General features: G+C 57.0%; 1 protein-coding gene across 2 annotated transcripts in view; it reads right to left on the bottom strand.

The window, feature by feature from the left end:
• AP2A2 (adaptor related protein complex 2 subunit alpha 2) overlaps positions 1–20,339 on the bottom strand; it is a 46,639-nt gene extending 26,300 nt beyond the window's left edge. For both annotated transcript variants that reach the window (XM_070427145.1, XM_070427146.1), the window contains exons 1-2: positions 20,163–20,339; positions 1,941–2,009 (exon numbers count right to left, since the gene is read on the bottom strand). In XM_070427145.1, the coding sequence (XP_070283246.1) occupies positions 1,941–2,009; positions 20,163–20,229 (136 nt within the window). In that variant the 5' untranslated portion in view covers positions 20,230–20,339. The remainder of the gene's footprint in view (positions 1–1,940; positions 2,010–20,162) is intronic.
• Positions 20,340–22,417: the final 2,078 nt, after the last annotated feature.

Raw genomic sequence — 22,417 nt, 5'->3', positions numbered from 1 at the left:
CCCCAGAGACGCACAGGAGGCCGGTGAGCACAGAGCTGCTCCACAGCGTCCGTCGCCTGGGAAATGCCAATTAAGACGACGGGACACCTCTGCACACCCACCCGTCGGCCAGAATCCAGCACTGACATTCTGTGGGTTTGGACAGATGTGTGGGGCGGGCGCGGGGCAGCGGGATGGCTCTGTGCGGGGGACGCAGATGGTGCAGACGCCTGGCCAGGCAGGTGGTGGTTTCTCGCCGTCGGACCCAGCAATTGTGCTCCTTGGTATTTACCCAAAGGAGCTGAAAATTCATGCGCACAAACAGCCTGCACACGGATGCTTACAGCAGCTTTATCATCACCGCCAAGGCCTGGAGCACTCGCGATGGCCTTCCGGAGGCGAGGGGTAAATAAATGGGGCCCATCGGACAGTGGGATGGCATTCAGCCCTAAAAACAAATGAGCTATCAGGTCAGGAAAAGACCCGGAGGGAGCTTAGATGCATGTGACTGAGTGACAGAGGCCGTGACAGAAGCCGTCTGTGACTCCGACTCTGATGCTCCGGAAAAGGTGGAGCTGTGGGGGCGGAGCAGCTCAGGGCTGCAGGGGTGGGCACGGCTTGTCAGGGCAGCAGTACTGAAAGGTGGACACATCTGTCCAAACCCACAGAATGTCCAACAGCACGATGAGCCCTGATGCTCTGTGGGCTCTGGGTGCTGATGACGGGCAGTGCAGGCTCATGGCTGAAAGGAAGTCACCGTCCGGTGGGGACGTCCATGGGGGAGGCTGTCTGGGGGCGTGGGGCGGGGGGGGCAGGTGTACCTGGGAAATCTCTATACTGTCCTCTTAATTTTGCTGGGAGCATAAACTGCTTTGAAAAAATGAAGTCTTAATAAAAAAGATAAATGAAAAAATTTTAAGCAATGAAAGTTACAGACATCTCCCTCATAAATACACACATAAGCAAACCATTTCACATATGATCTCAGGAGCTCCATGGACCGAGAGCAGCCTTGGGCCCAGCTGGAAGTATCACAGCACGGGACTCCCCTGGGGTCAGGGGCACCCTCGTCAGTAACCCCTGAGCCCCGCTAGCTTCCCCATCACCTGGCAGCACAGTACCCCCCAGGGTCAGCGGGCACCTCAGTCAGTAACCCCCCAGCCCCGCTAGCTTCCCCATCACCTGGCAGCACAGTACCCCCAGGGTCAGCGGGCACCTCAGTCAGTAACCCCCCAGCCCCGCTAGCTTCCCCATCACCTGGCAGCACAGGGAGCCACCGCCAAGCAATCCTGTCTCCTGTGCCGGGTGCCTGGGTTGGCCCCAGCCCGCCTGCACCATGGTCCCTGGGCGACGCCAGCCAGGCTCCAAAGTCTCCCAGAGACTGGAACCAGGCCCCCAACCCGTCAAGTTAACTGGAAACTAAGGCTTACAGGCTTAAGGCTTCACAAGTCCTTAAAGCTGAAAATTGACACCACCTTCTTCAAAATGAGGTGGGTGCTCGGGGAAGTGTGTCCCCACAACCTGAGTGTATCAGGTAGCGTCATCAACATGGCAGAACACGCTTTGGCAGGGGAAGTGCTCGGCTCACTTGACAAAACTCCAAACGAGGAACCAGTGGCTTCGGATGCAGGTCTTCATCTGAGGCTCCCACTCCGAGCCCATGCGGGGTCTGTGGGGTCGGCGGGGTCGGCAGGCTCGCATGCTTGGGGCACGGATGAGCGTCCCCCCAGCTCCGGGAAGAGCTAGGGGCCTGGGAAGGGCCACGCTGTCTGGCCGAGTACACAAACGTCTAACAGGTCGGGAATAACCGGTGGCCTGACTTCAAACATGCTTAACTTCTAACAGCACGAGAGCAACAGAACTAAAACCTTAGCTTTGGTTTGAAGTGGAAAAAAAAGACTGCGTCCCTCCTACATGCGTGTACAATAGAGCATTTCACAGAAGGGCTCCCACACACTTACCTTTAAATTTTGACCGAATGTTTGCCAGCTCCTTGTTTATTCTCTTTATTTCTGCTTCTTTACTTTTGCCTAAAAAAGAACACAAATGTGTTTCTTTAACTGCCTTCTCCACACACACCCGTTCCCTGGTGAGACGGACACGGAACGTTAAAGGCAGAATCGCTGCTTTCAGAAGCCTGATGAGCAAAGCAAGCTGCCTCGAACAGGGCCAGTGGCAGCGGGGCCGGGCCTCGGGTCCAGGCGGGCAAGCTCCTGAACGCCAGCGTTCGTTCACCTTTTTCCCCCTTTTGGAATGAGAAGCACGCAAACACCTGCTGGGCTTTTCCCAGCTCATCGTTTACCCCCAGCGTGCCTGACGGTGCAGGTCATGTTTAAGGTATGAACTCCGCCTACTGTAGGCGTCCGATGGTCTCTCCTGATGAAGCCCACCAACCTACACACGCTGAGCTCGCCGCCTGTGCTCCTGTGAAGTGCGGGGATTCTCCAGGACACAGTGGCCGTCGAGCTCTGCCTCCACCCTGGCCTACTGCTAGGTTGGCCTTAATTCAACAAACACATGCGTGCCTTCACAGCCTGCATGGAGTGTGGACAAAGCACTGTGCACAGGAGGGCATGCATGTGTGTGCGCCTGTGTGCACCTCTGTGTACCTCTGTGTATGTACCTGTGTGTGCCTGTGTGTACCTGTGCGCCTCGGTGCACCTGTGTGTGTGCCTATGTGCGTGCCTGTGTGCCTCTGTGTACATACCTATGTATATGTGCCTCTGTGTGTGCCTGTGTGCCTCTGTGTGCATGGCTATGTCTGTGTGCCTCTGTGTGTGCCTGTGTGCGCCTCTGTGTGCCTCTGTGTATGTACCTGTGTGTGCCTGTGCGTACCTGTGTGCCTCGGTGCACCTGTGTGCGGGCCTGCATGCCTCTGTGTGCATGCCTATGTCTGTGTGCCTGTGTGTGTGCCAGTGTGCACTGTGTGCACACTATGTGTGCCATGTGTGCATGTGCACCTCTGAGTTCTTCTATGTGTGCGCCTGTGTATGCCTCTGTGTGCTCCTGTGCGCGTCTGTGTCTGTGTGTGCCTGCGCGTGTGTGCTTCTCACAGGTCCACAGGAATCTGTGTCGTGCTTCTCTCTGGTATGTCCACTAACTGGGCTGTCACCTCCATGCCCTCTTCTCATGGTGGCAATAGCAGCATGAGGATCAGGAGGACCAGCTCACAAACATGAGCCTGTCACTGGATGGTTTCTCTCCTTTTAGTCCAGGCAGCAAGGCTACTCCCAAGTGTCAAACCCTGCAAGCGCCCGAGGGGAATTCCGTGGGAGCAAAGTGCTACACTGGTCACAGGCAGCGCTCCAAGGGGAGGTGGTAAAGGAAGCCCAGTGTGGCGGGGTGACTGGCAACCCACAGATCGACACATGGAATGACAACGTTAGGAGGCCGCCATCCTGCAGGGCGAGGGCAGCCTGGGCACGGCTGGTGGGCTTCAGGGCGCCAGCGCATGCTCACTCCAGCTGCTCTCCTCCCAGACAGAGGGCTCACACAACTCGGCCACCCACACTATTGGGAGTGGCTCCAGCAGGAAGCTCACATTTTCAGATAAAGAACTTGCTCTGGGGAGGTACGGGGTTTACTGCCCTCTGCGGACTTCAGGAATCAGCTGGCACTGGGCCAGGCCTCACCAGGCTTGCCGTCTGACCTCTGTGCCACCCCGCACCACCTCTATCTCAAATGTGGCAGGTCGGTCGGCCGCTCAAGACGCCAAGCTCATAACAGGCATCCCAGGATGGACTTGGGCTCTGCTGGCTAATGAGTAACCTGGACTAGCCGCAACCTCTGCCCAGAATAAGCCACCTGTGCGCCCAGCAAGCAGCGGAGAATGCAGCCTGGGCACGGGACTTGCTAACAGCTCCTGGGGTTTCAGAACAGCCGTCCCGCTAGCCAATGCTTCCTCCTGATTTGCGCTGAACCAGCCAACAGACCGTCTCATATCCTGGAAGCACCGAGGGCAGGAGCCTATCACCCAGGTTAAAGTACTAAGTCCGACATTTACAGTAAAGTTTGGTCTAAAGAAAGACTTAATCTTTGTATAAAATGAATTCACTGAGTACATCAAAAGCCCTAACTGACGAAAAGGGCGTTTATGAAGGAAGATATTGCTAACATTATTCTGAGGGCGGGCAGCACAGTGGTCAACTGAGCCAGGACACACCGCCCGCCTGGTCTTGGGCGGCACTGACCCTGGGCATCAACGCCACCTCTCTGTGCCTCGGCTTCTCCATCAGTGGGCGTGAGGAGGACCCAGCAGAACAAGCAAAAAGCACACGCCAAGTGGTGGCACAGGACACTCACCTTTCCCGGAAAGCGCGAGAAACGGGCCTTGGAGCAGACTCCCCAACTGGACTACCTGCTCTCCGAGTCAGAGGGCTCACGCCAGAGGCGAGGCCACGCGCCACCCCGACCCATGCCCGGGCTCTCATCGGCTGTGCTGGGACATACACACATCACACGACCCGCTCACTCAAAGCACACGGTTCACGGGCTTTGGGACATTCAGAGCCGTGCCTCCCCCACCACGCTCAGTCCTGTAAAAACTGCGTCACCCTGGGGAGAGCGGGCCCGGCAGCAGCACTCAGCAGCCCCTCGGCTCTCCCAGGCCCGGCTGCACCCCCCCGCCCCCCCGAAAGTCTCCCGGGGTCCTTTCTGAGGCTCCTTTCACAGGCTCCTTTCACCTCGCTGGTTCACAGCAGGAAGGACCAATGCGCCGTCCCTTTGCTGAAAAACATCACATTATGTGGACATGCCACACCCTCCGTGACGGACAGGGCCATTTCCCCTCTCTGGCTGCTATGAATAATGTTGCTATGGATGTTCATGGGCCAGTTTCTGTGAACAGGTTCTTGTTTCTCTTGGGTGGACACACCCGGGAGCAGCACTGCTGGGCCACACGGTCACTGTGCTCCTGTTTGAGGGGTGACAGCTGCTCTCCTGAAGGGTGGCCCCGTTCTCCACGCTTGTCACTGCGGTCCCTCCAGCACCGCCATCCCGGTGGGGGAGGCCGCATCTCATCGTGGTTTTGATCTGCATTTGCCTGATGGCTTTTAATGTGCTCAACTGGATATTTGTGTATCTACTTTCGAGAAACAAATTCAAATACTTTGTCCACTTTTTAATTCAATATTCTGAATACGGCCTTTTCAAATACTTTCATTCTTGGGTTGTCTCTTCATGTTTTTGGTTTTGAGGAAGTCAAGGCACCATTCTTGTCACTTGTCCTCTGTCGCATCTAAGAAGCCATTCCTCAAGCTCACAAAGACTTACTCCTGTTCCTGGTCCCATGGCCTCAGCTTCTGTACTGGGCTGACATCCTGAGTCAACTCTGAGCGTGCTGTGGGGCAGGGTCATTCCAGCCTTTTGCATGTGGTTTACGCAGTCACGCCAGCACCACTGGCTTAAAAAACTACTTTTCCCCACCGGATTGCCTTGGCACTCTGGTCAAAAATCAACTGACTGAGCCCGGCCGGCGTGGCTCAGGGGTTGAGCGTCAACCCATGAACCAGGAGGTCAGGGTTCGTTTCCAGGTCAGGGCACATGCCTGGGTTGTGGGCTCCATCCCCAGTGTGAGGCATGCAGGAGGCAGCCGATCCATGATTCTCTCTCATCAATGATGTTTCTATCTCTCTTTCCCTCTCCCTTCCTCTCTGAAATCAATAAAAATATATTTTAATAAAAGTAACTGATTAAAATGTAAAGTGTTTTTTTTTCTTTTTAATTTTTTTTCTTTATTGATTAAGGTATTACATATGTGTCCTTATCCCCCCATTGCCCCCCACCCCACCCCCACTCATGCCCTCAACCCCCCTGGTGTCTGTGTCCATTGGTTAGGCTTATATGCATGCATACAAGTCTCTTGGTTGATCTCTCCCCCTTCCCCCACCCTCCCCTACCTTCCCTCTGAGGTCTGACAGTCTGATCGATGCTTCTCTGTCTCTGGATCTGTTTTTGTTCATCAGTTTATGTTGTTCATTATATTCCACAAATGAGTGAGATCATGTGATATTTACCTTTCTCCGACTGGCTTATTTCACTTAGCATAATGCTCTCCAGTTCCATCCATGCTGTTGTAAATGTTAAGAATTCCTTCTTTTTTACCACAGCGTAGTATTCCATTGTGTAGATGTACCACAGTTTTCTAATTCACTCATCTGCTGATGAGCACTTAGGCTGTTTCCAAATCTTAGCTATGGTGAATTGTGCTGCTATGAACATATGGATGCATATATCCTTTCTGATTGAGGTTTCTGTTTTCTTGGGATATATTCCTAGAAGTGGGATCACTGGGTCAAATGGGAGTTCCATTTTTAGTTTTTTGAGGAAACTCCATACTGTTCTCCACAGTGGCTGCACCAGTCTGCATTCCCACCAGCAGTGCAAGAGGGTTCCTTTTTCTCCACATCCTCACCAGCACTTGTCGTTTGTTGATTTGTTGATGACAGCCATTCTGACAGGTGTGAGATGGTACCGCATTGTCGTTTTGATTTGCATCTCTCGGATGCTTAGTGACTTGCAGCACGTGTTAAGGTTTATTTCTGTACTCTCAATCCTCTCCCATCAATCCCTGTGTCCTTACACCAGGAACAGCCGCCCGGACACTGCACTGAGGCTGAGCGTCTGCCTTCACAGAGAAGCTGGCCTTTGGTCTTCCGGCTGCGATGTCTCTTTCTGGCTTTGGTGTTGGGGACACTGGCCTCCCAGGATGAGCTGGGAAGCGTTCTCTCCCCTTCTATTTTTCAAAGTTTGTAAAGATTGGAACTGATCATTGAAGTGTTTGGTAGAATTCATGCATGAAGCCATCTGGGCCAGGGTTTGTTCTTGTGGAAAGTTTTTAAATTAATAATTCAATCTCTTTTCTTGTTATCAGCCTGTTCAGATTTATTTTTCTTTAGTCAGTTTCGTTTATGTCTTTCCAGGAATTTCTCCATCTTATCTAAGTTAGCTAATTTTTGGCACACAATTACTATTCATGATACTCCGTTATACTCCTTTTTATTTCTGCAAATTCACTAATAAAGTCCCTTCTCTCTCCTGATTGTAGTCATCTAAGCCTTTTTTCTCTTCTCTTGGTCAGTTTGGGTCTATTTTTATTTTCATTCATCTCAAAGTATGTTTTTAATCTCCCTTCTTTGCCCCACTGGTTATATCGGAGGCTGTTTAATGTCCAGGTTTAGGAATGTCCTCCTGGCTCCTGGCTTCTCACTCTTCCTGTGGTTGCAGAATAGACTTTGTGTGCGTCCAGCCCTGTGAAATGTGTTGAGACTCAGGCCCAGCATCTGGCCTATCCCGCAGGGCATTCCTGTGCACTGAGAGGACGTCTTCTCTCCTTGGGAAGGGGAGAGTCTGTGGGTGTCTGGGAGGACAGCTGGCCTACAGTGTGTGAGTCTTCCACTGACTGCTAACCTGTCTAAATGTGGTACCGATTTCTGAAAATAGGGGGTTAAGGTCTCCCACCATCACCAGATTGTCTATTGCTCCCTTCTCCATGTATATAGGGACTGTTATTAGGTGTAGATATGCCTATAATCTCCTCAAGGGGTTGACCCTTAATCATTATAAAATGTTCTTCTAGCCTGGCTGGCATGGATCAGTGGTTGAGCATCAACCTATGAACCAGGAGGTCACAGTTTGCTTCCCCATCAGGGCACATGTCCAGGTTGTGGGCTCGATCCCCAGTGGGAGGCATGCAGGAGGCAGCCGATCCATGATTCTCTCTCATCATTGATGTCTCTCTCTCTCCCCCTCTCGATCTAAAATAAATAAAAATACATTTAAAAAGTAAAATAAAATGTTCTTCTATGTCCCTAAAAATAATTTTTGCCTTAAAGTCTACTTTGTCTGATATCAACACAGCCGCTCGGGTCTCTTCTGGTATCTTTTATTTGTGTCTTTTAATCTATAGTGCCTCTTGATCACAGTATATAGTTGGATCATGTGTTTTTTAAATCCACTCTGCCAATCTCTGCTCTTTAATCCACACAGTGCCTCTGAGCTCCTCCCGGCCACCTGTCAGACCTCGCCCATCCTTCCTCCGAGTGACTGCTCCACCCCCACCACCTCCACTGTCACCAACACCTCTTATCTAGACTGTAGCAGCCTCCCCTTCCACTCGGGCCTCCCTTACTACTCCCCTTCTACTCCCTGCAGAGAAGCGAAGCATCCTTTACATATAATCAGGGCTGTCACTCCCTCAGAGAAGCGCAGGCTCGCTGCCAGGCCTGAGAGCCCAGAAGTCTGACTCCGTGTCTGCCCCGCCCCCACCCCTACCCCCCACCCCCGCACTCCAACTGCACTGGCCCCACGTCCTGAGCAGAACCAGCTCTTCGCCACCCAGTTTCTCCCCTCAGAAGGTGGGTCCCAGGCAGCACCCTCAGAGGCCTCCTGGGGTCGGTCCCTCGTCCTGTACACCAGGAAGCATGTTCTAAAGGACGTTTCTATTTTTAAAAGTTGAAGTTCAGGGTCTAAAGTAACTCTGGCAATTTAGATATCCAAACTCCTCTGGTGACTCATTACCAACAGCAGTGGCGATCGATACTGGGCAACCACAAAGAAACTTCCACTCACTGCATCCCGTTACCGGCAAGCAACTGCTGGCTGCCCAGATGGCGTGTAGGAGACAAGCCCTCTCGGCGCCCACCTCCTCGCTCTGAGTCCTGGGTTTCAGAGACGCACACTCCCCCATAGGAGCAGGCCCCGCTCTGCGCAGCGGGAAACGAGGCCTCCGCGTACTTGCTTCAGGTAAGACCCAGAGAAAATGCCCCAGAATCCCATGTTCTCTTTAAAATTCCATTAGAAACACACGAACAAGCTCTACAATGAGAACTGCTGTCCAAATTAGATTGAATAAAAGGTGTTATTACTTCATTTAAAATTAAAAAGAAAAAGTACAAAAAGTTAAATTATTCTTTCCCAAGGCCTTCTCTCACGCAGTGATTAATCCAAAGAATAAGCAATGGCCTTATGGTCATGAAGGCGTGTGCGTGTGTGTGTGTGTAATATAGAAAATTAGTCAAAACCATATTGAAAAGGAGAAGACTGTATCACACTTTGGACACTGGACAGAGCTGGTCATGGGATAAGTGACTCAGCCTAACTGGGACCCAGCTGCCTGCGGGGGGAAGAGGGGTCGGACAGAGGCCTGAAGGGATGGGGAACTGGAGGTGCCAGGTGCCTGAGGAGCAGCATCAGGAGCAGAGGCCGGACGTCCATGAAAGGAACAGCAGGTCCCGCCCCAGACCCTGAGCCAGGCCCCAACCCCAGCAGGAACACAGACGTGCCAAGCCCAGTGAGACCGGGTGCCGGGCTGGGCGCAAGGCAGCACGCTGCATGGCGGGCTCGCTGATGGAGACACCCCTCGAGAACAGCAGCAGGCTGACCCACCTCCCCCGCAACCAGGCGAGACTGGGGCTGCTCCGAGGATGGCTGCAGGGACCCTCCGCTGGCACCGTGCCGGGAGCCCTGCCGGAGCCCTGCCCATGCTGGCCATGCTGGCACCTATTAGTGGACGGACACCAACCAACGGGCGTCCAGAAGGGCCCTCCGCATGAGCCAGAGACCACAACAAGCCTAAGAGAGGGTCCCCACAGAGGCCATGAGAAGAGGACACTCCAAAACAGCCAGCACTCTGACAAGAACAAGAGAAGACACGGCTTTAAGGGCCAGATGCCACCGAAGAAGGAGCCTTGGACAATAAGGAAGCCCTCGAATTGAAAGTGAGAGCAGAAATCCAAACTCCAAAACCAGGGCCAGAGGACCAAGCTGAGCCTCAGGAAACAGAGCACCACAAAGACAGAGGAATGAGAAATGAGAGAAAACGTTCAGAAAATGTAAGGCAAGAGGCCCGAATGTCTACTATTAGCAGATTACTGAACAAGAGCAGGTGAAAGGAAATTGTCAAAAAACAACCCAAACCCAGAGCACGAGTTTCCAGAGGGAGTGTGGCCGCCCTGGCCACGCCTGGGCACAGTGTCCTCGCATCCAGACCACTGGGCCAGGGAGAGCCACTCCCAGCCTGGACTTCTACCCCAGCCAATCAAGTGTGAAAGTAATAAATACTTTAAAAAATGCAAAATCTCAAAACTGTTTCAGCTCCTGCATCATCTTTCTCAGCTGCACCAGGACATCCACCCCCCTGAGTGCAGACGCACCCAGGCCCAGAGCACAGACAACTGGGTCCCCAAAGAAAAGGTCCAGCCAGAAGCAGACCCTCCACGGTGGCCGGAAGTCCCAGAGCAGCCCATCCAGCAGGGCGTGCCCACCAGGGTGGGGACTGAGGCTGCCTGGCTGTCCCCCCACACAGAGGCTGTCACAGTCACGTCCCAAAACGGGGCTGCAGGGCAACAGGTGCCTGAAAAAGTAACCAAGCAAAGGCAACAGCTAACTCCAAGAAATTAAAAGTTGAGCCCTTCTCGGCTGAGAAGAGTATTTTCAGACACGAATTAAATGCTATTCATTAATGCGATCAAATACTGCAACATATCAGAGCAGGGGTGGGGGACCTTTTTCCTGCCAAGGGCCATTTGGATAGTTATGACATCATTCACAGGCCACACAAAATTACCAACTTACACATGAGCCTGCTATAGGACGTCCAACATGTAATTAACTCCCCCCAGTGCCTTGGCAGGGCTGGTTTTGCAGACCTTCTACAGCCCCCGGACCGGATGTTCCCCACCCCTGCATTAGAGAACGGGAGAAGGAAGCTCAGGTAATCAATAAACCATGATTGGGGGGACACTCATCGGCCATATGAACATGTGACTTAGAATTGGTAAGCAATCACATCTTAAAGATGAGAGAAGAAAGGGCTATAAAATGAGAATGACTGACTCTGAGGGCCAGGATGGGACGAGGAGGGTCATGTGTTCAGTCAACTGCTTAAACTACATTCTCAGATTTTACATTTTTTAAAACATTTAATTGGGGAAAAGACTAGAACAACAAAAGGACAAAAATGCATACAACTGGGAAGACCTGCCCAGTTACTACCACAGCACCCCTCTCCCCACCCTTCGTGATAAATACTCCGGCACATGACCACCCCCCACCGCCAACCACGGCTCCTCAGGTGGTCCGGTCCCCACCCCAGCCCCTCCAACAGTCACCCCCGCACACTCCAATGCAGGCGCCCACCAGCCCCGACCTCTCAGCTCCTCCACCAGGTGCAAACTCCCAACACCCACTGCCCCCAGGACCCACGACCCACCATGTCTCCCCCTCCTGTCCTCTTGGCCAGCTTCAGCCCCAGCACATCATCAGCCCGCCCCTCCTCCTCCATCACTGCACCTGCTGAGCGAACCCCTCCCCGCCAAACGCAGCTCTTGGCCAGCTGGCACCTGAGCCTGCACAGCGAGGCGCCTGGGAACCCACACCCCCAGTCGCCAGGCTGGCCTCACACCTGCAGCCAGGGAGGCCCACCAGCTCGCCTATCTGCTTCTCCTCCACCTCGCCCCTTACTGGCAGCTGGGACCCTGCTCCCTCCTCCCACCTCCACCTGCCCCTCTGCTCTCTCACCCCTCCACTTCCTCCTGGCCCTTCTCCTCATCACCCTGCCAACAGGCTCTAGTCCCCCACTTCCCAGGAGTCCTCACCTTTCTCACCTGGTTCAGACCTCCTGACTCGCCTCCTACCTTCCCTCCCCTCCCCTGCCCTCAACACTGCGGCCGTGAGAGGAGCCTTCTGAGGCTAAGCCCCCCTGCTCACCCTCCACTGGCTCCTGCCTCTCCCCTCCACCCAGGTCTCTCCCAACTCCTGCTGCAGCCACATCGGCCTCCCTACCCAGCGGCCAGCACTGCAGGGCCCGGCACACCCCTTCCCTGCTTTGTTTCCTCTGAATGTCGTTTGGAAGGTCCTCTGTTACACTGTTCACTTTCCTTTCCTCACTCAAGGCAAGACACGTGAGGGTATCCTTGCTGCTTCGCTGTTTTCAGCGCTCAGTAAGCTTGCTGAAGAGTGAATTAACCTTAAGGCAAGGATCCTGTGAGTTACCCGCCAGGGCAACAGGAGCCCTGCAAGGTGACTAAAGCAGGGAGTGAGCTGGTCTCGTGGGCGTGGGCTGGCCGCCTGGTCTAATCAGATGAGCCCTTACCTACAGGGAACTCTGCCTGGAGGCAGGGGATGTGGCTGACATGTCAGAAATCCATGGCTTGAAGGGGGTTCACTGGAGGGGCCTTGGGGGCCTGAGAAGGAATGTGGCCTGTCTGCCACTGAGAGCAGGGACTGGGCGGAAGCCACACCCAAGTCTCCAGAGGGACGGGCTCAGGTCCTGCTGGGCCCAGTGGGCGGCTCCCACCTGCAAGACAGAGCGACAGAGCGCAGAGCTGCCTGGTTTGCTGGGGCCGCAGAGAGCCACACCCTGTGCCCTCAGCGGTCAGCAGCTCCTCTTTCCTCTACAGCAGTGGTTCTCAACCTTGGCTGCGCATTAGAATCACCTGGGAATCTTTTTAAAATCCTGATTTCTGGGCCTCATCCTCCGGAAATTCTGTTTCTTTGTTACTCATGTTGTGGCCCCACCCCATAACAAAGAAACAGAATTTCCGGAGGATGAGGCCCAGAAATCAGGATTTTAAAAAGATTCCCAGGTGATTCTAATGCGCAGCCAAGGTTGAGAACCACTGATCTACAGCAAAACTCAGTGCGGTGAGACTCCCGGTTCCCAGTCATCCCCATTAACCCCCACACCAGGTTCTCCAGCTCAGTCCTCCCCGACCCACCCGCTGGCCCCTCTGGCAGAACTAGCCCAGCACTGGGGTTCTGAGAGACGTGGGTCTCCATGGGCTCTACGGGCTCCTGCACCTCAGTTTCCCGGTCGGTAGAGAGGAGAACCAAATACTAATGTCAAAGGTCCCATGCAGCTCAGGTGCATACATGAAGGGCTGGTGCCGGGAGCACACCTGCCCACAGGAAGGAGCGTGTGGCAGTGTGACCACCTGGTGGTGACCCGCACTCACGCCACAGTGACTGCCTGTCTCCTGCTCTAACACCAGCCCAGACGCTCCTCAGAAGCCAGTGTAACCACAGGACTGACCCTCCCACCTCAGGCAACGACAAACCTGCACAGACGAGATGAAACGGTGGTTTCCACCCTGGCCGGTGGCTCAGTGGTTAGAGCATGCAGCGGGCAACTGATTGATCATCTTTCTTTCATTGATATTTCTCTCTCTAACCCTCTCCCTTTTCTCTAAAAATCAATTTTTAAAAAGAGAGAAAAAAACTACAGAACTGTATTTTTCAAGAGCAATAAATGCAATTCAAAAATGTTCCAAAATAGTCATTTTCTTGCTATGATTCTCTATTGGCTATTTTAAAAGACAGTCAACATCAATTCAGTGTTGTTTTTAGTGCTTTCCAAGCTGCTCTCTCAACCACATCCCATGGAGGAGGGCTGGCCACAGAAAATGCAAACCTAAACCCCCTACGCAGCCTCAGGGGCTAAGTGCTCCAGGCACCCCCTCTGAGCAGAGCCCTGGTCGCCCCCAGAAGGATTTTAACGTAAGAAAAGCACCCGACAGGACGAAACAAACACCAGGCGGCCCCCGGGGACGCTGGCCTCCTTTCAGCCACCCGCAGGCACACCTCACGGCCGCGTCCCAACTCCGAGGACCAGGACGGTGCACCACCCACCTCACTGGGCTGAGACCTCAGGCTCTGCAGGCCCCGGCGGGCAAAGGTGGGAGAGGGGACTGAACCAGGGGCTGTCCGCACCCCTGGGGGAGTGTGACCACAGCCAGCACAGCCAGCAGCTCTGAGGCGCAGGAGGCTGAGGGAGCTCCACCGAACGCGCGGGGAGAAGGTCTCGGCCTCGCGGCCAAGGCGATCCTGTCCGTCTGGGGGCCAGGGTGGGTGTGGACACATCCCTGCCCTTCTTTGTTTCTTTTAAAAAAAAAAATTTTTTTTTTGAGAGAGAGAGGAACGCTGTCTTGTTTTTGCGCTGATTCACACATCCATTGGTTGCTTCTTGTATGTGCCCTAACCCACTGAGCCACCCAGCCAGGCCTCCCTGCCCTTCTTCAATCTGCCGAACCCACCCCCACAGAAGAGGCACTGGACCCACCCAGCAGCTCCCTGACCCACTGCCAAACTCTCATTCCTGGGTGACGGTGCCCCACCTCGCTCCTCTCTGCCAACAACGCTGAAGGAAGACGATGAAGGGTTGGCAGGAAGTGATGTGTGGAGGCAGGTGGGACCAGAGTCAGCTGCACCGGTGGACCCAGCAGCACGCTGGGCAAGGCTAGGACTCGCCTCCCTTCCCCCACGTGCCCTCACTGTCGCCACACTCGGGTCCTCTTCCCAACTCAGTCTCCGGTGGAGAACAGGCCACTTCCTGCCTCTGGGCAGAACCCTCCAGCCCCTGGACCGCAGCACAGGAGCCCGTTCTAGCTCAGCCTCAGCGCCCACCTCCACGGGGAGCACCGCTTGAACTTCTGGCCAGAAATTCTCCTCAACACGACGGCACACGCTGCATCTCATGACATTTCAGCCATGTCAGCTTTCACACCGAAGTCGGGAAGACGGGAAGAAGGCGAACGCAGGATCGGCAGGTACGTACAGCTTTGCCATGGAGCGTTGGCCACCAGTTGCCCTCTGTTTGCCTGTGAGTAGCATCCGTTCATGTGAAGCTGGGAACCTCCGTTAACGTGCTCCATGCCCCGCCCTCTGTGGCTGACCGCTTCCCCCCCACCCCCACCCCGGGTTCACGATGAAGCGACCGTGCTGACCAGTGAGGGCGAGACCCGAGGGCTGTGCCTGTGTGCCCTGCGTGCATGTCATCACACTCGATGGGGTAGGAGGGGGTAGACACACTTCCACAGAAAAAGACTAAAGGCCACAGGCCAACAGGAAGCACGCCAAGGTCTGACTTGGGACCGCCTCCCTCTAGGACCTGCCCACCTCTAAACCAGAGAACCCCTGGGGCCAGGGCCCACCACGTCCACCTGGTGCCTCTTCCTCTCCTGTGTGTTCGGGAGGTGCTCCATCAAGGTGAGTGCACGTCTGAGCTCCTCAGGGGGACACTTCTCTGAACCCCACACAGTAGGTCACAAACAGGCCCAGGAGCATTCCAGATCCAAAACCTAAGCCCAATCTGTCCCAGAATCCCACACGCTCAGGCTTTCCGAGGAAGCACAGTGTGTGGCCATCACCGCGCATCCTGGAAGCACCTGGTGAACACCGCACGGCCAGGGCGGCCACCAGAGCGGTGGGGCAGCGCAGGGCCAGCCTCTTGGCCAAACCAGTCCGCCAGAGACGTACAGAAATAGACGCTCGGTGTCTGGAGCCCTCCAAGTGTTGAAATGTGCGCTACAGGAGGACGGCCTCGCCCCAAGAACCTGCAGGAACGAGCAGGTAGGATCCTGAGGAGCTCAGGGCCCGTCCCGGGAGCACACGCCAGAGTCGTGCTCCCCAGTCACGCTGGTGCAAACCCCTCAAACCCGCCCTCTGGTCTGACTCGATTTGACACTTTAAAAGCCAAGGACATGCCATTGAGTCCCACAAAGATGGTCTTTCCAATAACTCTGCGAAAACAAAATCCTGACACACACTGCTGCCAAAAAAACAGAGTAAAAATCATTTTAAGAGGAAAGAAAAGCAATTCTAAGGCTCCAGCGTGAGAACACTTATCGCCAGGACATGACCACTTGTCACAAAAGAGTTATCTCCCTTCAGAGCAGCCAGGGGGACATGGGAAGGACACACAGCCGCTCCTACAAGCGGCAACCACCAGCCTGGGCAGAAGCGTTCAACTGGACCAAACCTTTCCTTCCTCCCCTGCCGGGGGGCCCACCCCCCTCACCCTTCTCCGTCACAGACTTCCTTAATCAGCTTCTAAGAATCGCAGATTATGCATGAGAGTGCAAAAGAAAAGATGCCAGAGGAGCATTCTTTTTCAAAAAGTCAGCGTTTTTAAACCGTACAGTCAAGACTAAAATGAATCTTACTTTTTTTTTTTTCAAACTTCAAAAGTTACAACGCAGACTGGCAAATTCTGATCCTGATGGTTATTACTATGCAGGAAAATCAAGGGCCGACTTTAATTTTTACACGGAAGTTTACACTGAATCTGAATTTTTATGTGCAGTTTCTCCATGTCCAATGTCTGACTCATGCAATGGGTCTATGAGCAAATAACATTTTTTAAACTTTAGTCACGCTGAAACGCAATGCACCGAGCCATTCCAGCCGACCGCAGGGACGGGAGCGCTGAGGATCCTCCGCCAGGTCAGCAGCGCCCGCAGCGAAACCGCATGCTTTCTCCAGGAACTGGGAGGTCAGGGTTTTGCCAAATGGCTAATTACACCTCCACTTGTTCCCTTCATCTGCGGGAGCGCCGGGAGGCATGAAGTAAACCGCCTCCAAGCGCGACCCTGCACCGTGGCCACACCACCCAGCGGGGGGATGAGCGGCAGGTCTGCCCCTGGCACCGGGACTGGTCTCCCAAGAATGAAGACCATCACTTCTCCCTTCCCTGCAGGCCTGGCGGTGCAGAGGGCACGTGTTAATTGTTATGCCGGTGCCCCTTGAACAACACAAGCGCAGATCCACTGAACACGGACTTCTCTCAACACGTACAGTCGGCCCTCCGTGTCCCTGGGCTCCACATCCACAGCTGGGAATCCACGGATGTGGAGGCCGACTAGGCCCGGACCTACACCATTGTACATGAGGGACTTGAGCATCCGAGGATTTGGGTACCCATGGGTCCGGGAGCCAATCCCCCCGGGATGCTGAGGGACAGCTGTGGTTCAGTTTCTGGGGAATCAAAAGTTAGACGCGCATTTTCAACCGCACGGGGGTCGGCGCCTCTAACGCCCGCCATTGTTTAAGGGTCAACTGCATATGACTCTCCTTCGCCACATATCACACGTGTCAGAGCAAACAGCAGTCCCAATAACTGAGTAAACAGCAGTAACTGTCATCCGCCCAATCTCAGCAGTGCTTTCTTCCTCGCGATGGCCTGAAGGGAACGCCAGTCAGGGCGCTGGCCTGGATGGGCCTCAGGGCACAGTGCTGGGTGAGAACAGCCCATCGCACAGGACACACCACAGCCTCGCACAGCCCCCTGGGGTGGGATGCAGGGATGGAGAACAGACGGGTGGCTGGGGGAGGTCTGGCTACACGGGGAGCACAGGAGCTCTGCCATGCAAAACAGCTCTGTATCTTGATGGAGCGGGGGTTATGCAATGCACGCAAAGCTACACGTGATGAAGCGCATGGGCCCCCGCCACACACACACGCACACACACACACACGCACACACACACACGCACACGCACACACGCGCACACACACACACACGCACACACACACACACGCACGATGCATGTCAGTGCACTAATACTGGTGAAGTATGAATACGCCCGTGTCAGCGTCAGCGTCCCGGCGTTGAAACTGTACTGTTAGGGAGACTTCTACCTTAGGGAGGCCGAGTGAAGGCAACGCCCTGTCCATTTCTGTGCAACAGCCTATCAGTCTGTATTTGTTTCAAAATAAAGAATTGTAACCCTAGCCGGTTTGGCTCAGTGGCTAGAGCAGCAACTGAAGGGTGTTCACTTCCGGTCAGGGGCACGTGACCGGGTTGCAGACTTGATCCCTGTAGGGGGATGCAGGAGGCAGCCAATCAATGATTCTCTCTCTCCCTCTCCCTTCCTCTCTGAAATCAATAAAAATATTTTTAATAAATAAAAAAATAGAGAATTATTTTAAAAGTGGGACTAAATAAAAACAGCGTTTTTTTAACGCCAATTAAAGGAGAACAGCTCACTAGCTCGCACGCTGAGCGCACATGAGCTGATCCAGTGGCCCTGGGGCCTGTCAGGAAGGGTGGGCGAATGGAGGCGCTGGACTGGCTCACTCCCTGTGCGTTTCACAAACGCTGGCGCCACTCAGCGCTGCCCACGCTTGGGGTGCCCTGTCCCCAGCCAGTCGGCCAGAAGCAGACGAACGTGAGGGCGGCTCTGAAAGGTCTCCAGGGGGGTAACTGAGGAAAGCGGCTCAGAAGGGCCCGCGGTGTGGCCTGGAGGTCACCCGTCCAATTCCCAGGGCTGGGGGCTCCATCCCCAGGAGGGGGCATGCAGGAGGCGGCCAACTGTGTTTCTCTCTCACCCTTGTTTCTATCCCTCTCCCCTCCTCTCTCTCTAAAAATCAATTAAAACGTGTTTTTAAATGATGCCAACTCATGAGCTCCTTTAAAAAAAGAGAGAGAGAGAGAGAGAGAGAGAGAGACACGGAAGGGAGTTGCGACTATAGCTGGAAGAGACCTTCGTGATGCCTGTTCAGCATCCACGCCGTCTGCTGAGGAAACTGAGGCCCAGTGGCCGTGGCTGCAGTCATGGGCTGGTGAGAGGCAGTCGGAGCCCAGCCCCTGCTGGCAGCTCGGTGCCCTCCCTCCAGAGCCTGGCACTCCGACCCCCTCCCCAGAGCGCAGTGAGCTCACAGAACCGAGACCCTCTCCGTGCCGCACGGGACCAGCTGTGACCAGCTCTGATCCGGGTTCTCGTCCCCCTCTCCAGCCACCCGCCCACTCCCGGCTGTGCACGCACATCGTGGGCCCCGCCGGCCCTCAGACCCCATGGCCTGAGAGTCACCTCCTCGGTACAGGTCTCATGCCAGAGCCGAGCGGGCAGGGGAGAGTGACGGGCCAGACAGACGTGGGCCCACCTGCGGGCGAGCTGCGTGGGGGGGCCCAGCACCAGCAGCTGGAGGGCCCTGCTGGGGAGAAGTGCAGCGCGAAGGGGCAGGAGGGGGACAGGCAGCGTGGTCAGACAGGTCCTTCAGGGACCGAGAGCTGGCCCTGGCCCCCACGAGGGACGAGACACCCCTTCTTATGGAGGCACACCTTCCTCAGCCTCTACTCTAGGGCCCTCGCCAGGGCAACCTGGCCCACAGGCAACGTGCGGAGGCATCTGGGTGGTGACAACGGAGGCGCCGGGGGCAGAGGCGGGGATGCTGCCCCCCAGGGTGGAGGCACCCAGGGTAGAGGCGCCAGGGCGGAGGCAGGGATGCTGCCCCCCAGGGTGGAGGCACCCAGGGTGGAGGCACCCAGGGTAGAGGCGCCGGGGCGGAGGCGGGGATGCTGCCCCCCAGGGCGGCACACAGCAGACGATGGAGCGATGGAGCAGAGCGGGTCCGCCCGGCAGGCACCCCAAGTCCAGGCTGGGACGGCGGCCCTGCCCGGCACAGGGAGCTCGGGCCACCTCCGACCAGCACCGCAGGCTGATGCTCGGTGGGTGAGGGTGTCTGACCACCCCACGGCCCCTCGAGTCTAAGGGACATAGAGCCCCGGCCGGGGGCACCGATGGCGGAGCGGGGTCCCATCCCCACGCCCCGCCCGCAGCCCGGCCCCGCTTTCCTCCTTTCCTCCCAACCGGGGCGGTGGGTCCCAATCCGGGGAGGGCCCGCCAGAGGCCGAGGTCACGAGGTCACGAGGTCACGAGGTCACGGACCTGCTCCCACCGACTCAGCGTGAGGGGGGACCATGCGCCGGAGGCCCGCTCCGCGTTCGTCTTCCAAACAAATGGAGGGCTTCTCCGAACCCACGGGCTTCTGCCCCGAACCCCCACTTACCGGGGCCGCCCCCCGCCCCCTGGGGAGCGTCCTCCCACTCGGGCACGCGAGTCCCTGAGCCCCCGGTGGGCGGCAGCGGAGCCCTCGCACCCCCCAGGCGTGTCGGGGTCCGCGTGGGGACCCCTGGGAGGTGAGCCCCTCGACCCGGGCCGCGAAGCCCAGGAAGCGGGGCGCAGAGCTGCTCCCCCGGGGCCCGCGCGGCTGGGGGGCCGGTCACCCGCTCCCTCACCGGACAGAGAGCGCCCGCGGGGTGACATCACGCGGGGGGGCCCGCAGGACCCCTCGGCGCCCCGCTGCCAGGGCCTCGCCCGGCGCCCCGCCCGCACCCCAGTCCGGCCCAGCCCGGCCCGCACCCGCGGCGCCCGCCCGACCCCCCGCCAGGTTGGCAGCACCGGGTCTGCGCCCGCGACCGACATGCGCCGCCCGGACCCGCCCCTGGGTCCGCACCCCCGCACCCCGGGCCCCGGACCCCCGCCCTCTGGGTCGACACCCGGGCCCCCGCCCCGGGCCCAGCCCCGAACCCCCGCCCTTTAAGTCCGAACCCAGGACCCCAGGACCCCGGGCCCCCGCCCTCTAGGGACCCCCGCCCTGCAGGCCGGCCCGCCGCCGCGGCCACTCACAGTTGCGGATGTCGGAGATGAAGACCGCCAGGCCGCGCATCCCGTCCCCCTTGGACACGGCCGGCATCGTGGGGCCCCGGGCAGCGGCCTGGCCGGCAGGCCGCGGGGAGCAGCGGGCAGCGGGAAGCCGGCAGCGCCGCCGAGGAGCCGCCTCCGCCGAGCCACCTCAGGCTCCCGGCGCCGCGCTCAGGGCGCCGCCGCCGCGCGCGCGCGCACGCACGCACGCTCGCTCGCGTCCGCACGCACGCGCACGCTCGTCGGCGCGGGGGCGCGCACGTTGAGGGCGGACGCGTCGGGCCGGCGCCGGGGCGCCCCCTGCAGGCCGACGCCGCGGGCGCACGCGCGCGCGCGCGTTGGGAGCCCGGGCTCGGGTTGCTTGCTGCCCGCATGGGGGGCTGGTGTGTGTGCAGAGCTTTTTTTACTTAATATATTGATTTTTAGAGAGAGAGAAACATGGATCGGCTGCCTCCTGCACGCCCCCTGACCGGGAATGGAAGCACCGACCTCCAGGTGCATGGGTCCACGCTCAACCACTGAGCCACACTGGCCCGGCCCGTGTGCAGAGCTTTGAGATCCTGATGCACATCGCCCTAGCCCTGCAGAGCCAGCCCTTCCTGCGGTGAAAGGTCTGCTCGCCCCCACCCATGACAGCAGCAGGTGACCGCAGGGCCCGGGCTACGGTCCCATCCCTCAATGCCCAATCAGGGCCAATGGCCTCTGCACCCCAGGGAGGTGGAGGCAGGGGACAGCCCTGTGGCCCACACCGCAGCGAGGCAGGGGCCTTGGCTGGCACGGACACCCAGGGAGTCCGTTTGGAGAGCAGGTGGCCCTGCCCAGCCCTCCTTTTGTGAAGCCGATGGCTTTGAAGAGGAAGCTCCTCTCATCAGGACTTATCTGGGCCCTGCACCTGGAAGTGGCCCCAACCCACCAGGAGACCTCTGTCCCACCCTGGCTCACTTCCTCAGTTCCCGGTGAGAGGTCAGGCCTGGGTGGACCCCGGCCAGGAGGAGGAAGGGGCAGGCCCCTCCCACAGACCAAGCACCCCATCCAGGCTGTAGAGACCCAAATCCTTATGTAACAGCAATTTCACCACCTCCCAAGGCCTCCCAAAGAGCTGGGCCTGCCCAGCCGGCGTGGCCCAGTGCAGAGTTGAGCATCGACCTATGAACAAGGAGGTCACGGTTCTATTCCTGGTCACAGGCCAGGGTTTCAGGCTCAATCCCCAGTGTGGGGTGTGCAGGAGGCAGCCGATAAGTGATTCTCATCATTGATGTTTCTCTCCCTCCCTCTCCCTTCCTCTCTGAAATCAATAAAAGCATATTTTTAAAAATTTAAAGAAAGGAGCTGGGCCAGCAGAGGGCTTCAGGGAGACCCCCAGGCCCTGCACGCCCACAGTAGGAGGCCAGGGGACTCAGCAAGCAGACCCCCACCCACCCCCACAGCCAGAGGCTCACAAGGGGCAGGGACAGAGTGCCGGCCCCACCCGAGGTGGAGGGCTCCTCGGAGGAGAGGCTTAGGGCTGGGCAGGTGGCCACCTCCGCTCAGGGGTGATTCTGGGCTTCCCAAACCTCCTGGGAAGTGTGTGTGTGTGTGTGTGTGTGTGTGTGTGTGCGCGCGCGCGCACGCGTGGGGGATCTCAGGGCCTGAGGAGACACACCGGTGGCCATAAGGAAGCCCCACACCTGTCGGCCCAGGCAAGCCCTTCAGATCACTTACTACCACCCAGCTGCGGGCCTGAGTCCACGGGCCCTCCCAGACCACCGTCTCTGCTCAGCCAGGCTCCGGCCCCCTTGGGACTGTGTCTGGAAACAGTTGCATTTCTTTAACTGTGTCAACTGGACATCTGTTACATTTTAGCCCCTGGTAGTCACAGCCCGGTTCCCAAGGGCGGGGGTGGAGCCAAAATCTCTTTCCACTGGGAGGTAAGGGCTTGCCCAACAACTGCATGGAGAAGGAGGAAAGGAAGGCCGGGGAGCCCCAAGCCTGCAGCGTGGCCAACGGGTCTGGGGGTGTCCCGTGGCGTTAGCTGGACCACCACCTGAGCCGCCGCAGGCCTCCTGTGGGGTCTATGAGTGACGCGGCTTCCTTCCCAGCATCTCTGAAATGGGTTTCAGACCGCGGCCCTTCCAGAAAGTTGGAGTTGGTGGCCTGGTTCAGGGATGGCTAGAGGCCCTGAGCACCCAGGCCTATTCAGGGACAAGGAGGTGGCAGTCCTTGGCACCTGGTGGCTCCCTGTGGTCACCAGGAATGACATG

Source organism: Myotis yumanensis, unplaced genomic scaffold (assembly GCF_028538775.1).
Source record: "Myotis yumanensis isolate MYYU_CA2020_CCGP unplaced genomic scaffold, mMyoYum1.0.hap1 SCAF_10, whole genome shotgun sequence".
Lineage (NCBI taxonomy): Eukaryota > Metazoa > Chordata > Mammalia > Chiroptera > Vespertilionidae > Myotis > Myotis yumanensis.
This window is presented reverse-complemented; position numbering and strand designations above follow the sequence as displayed.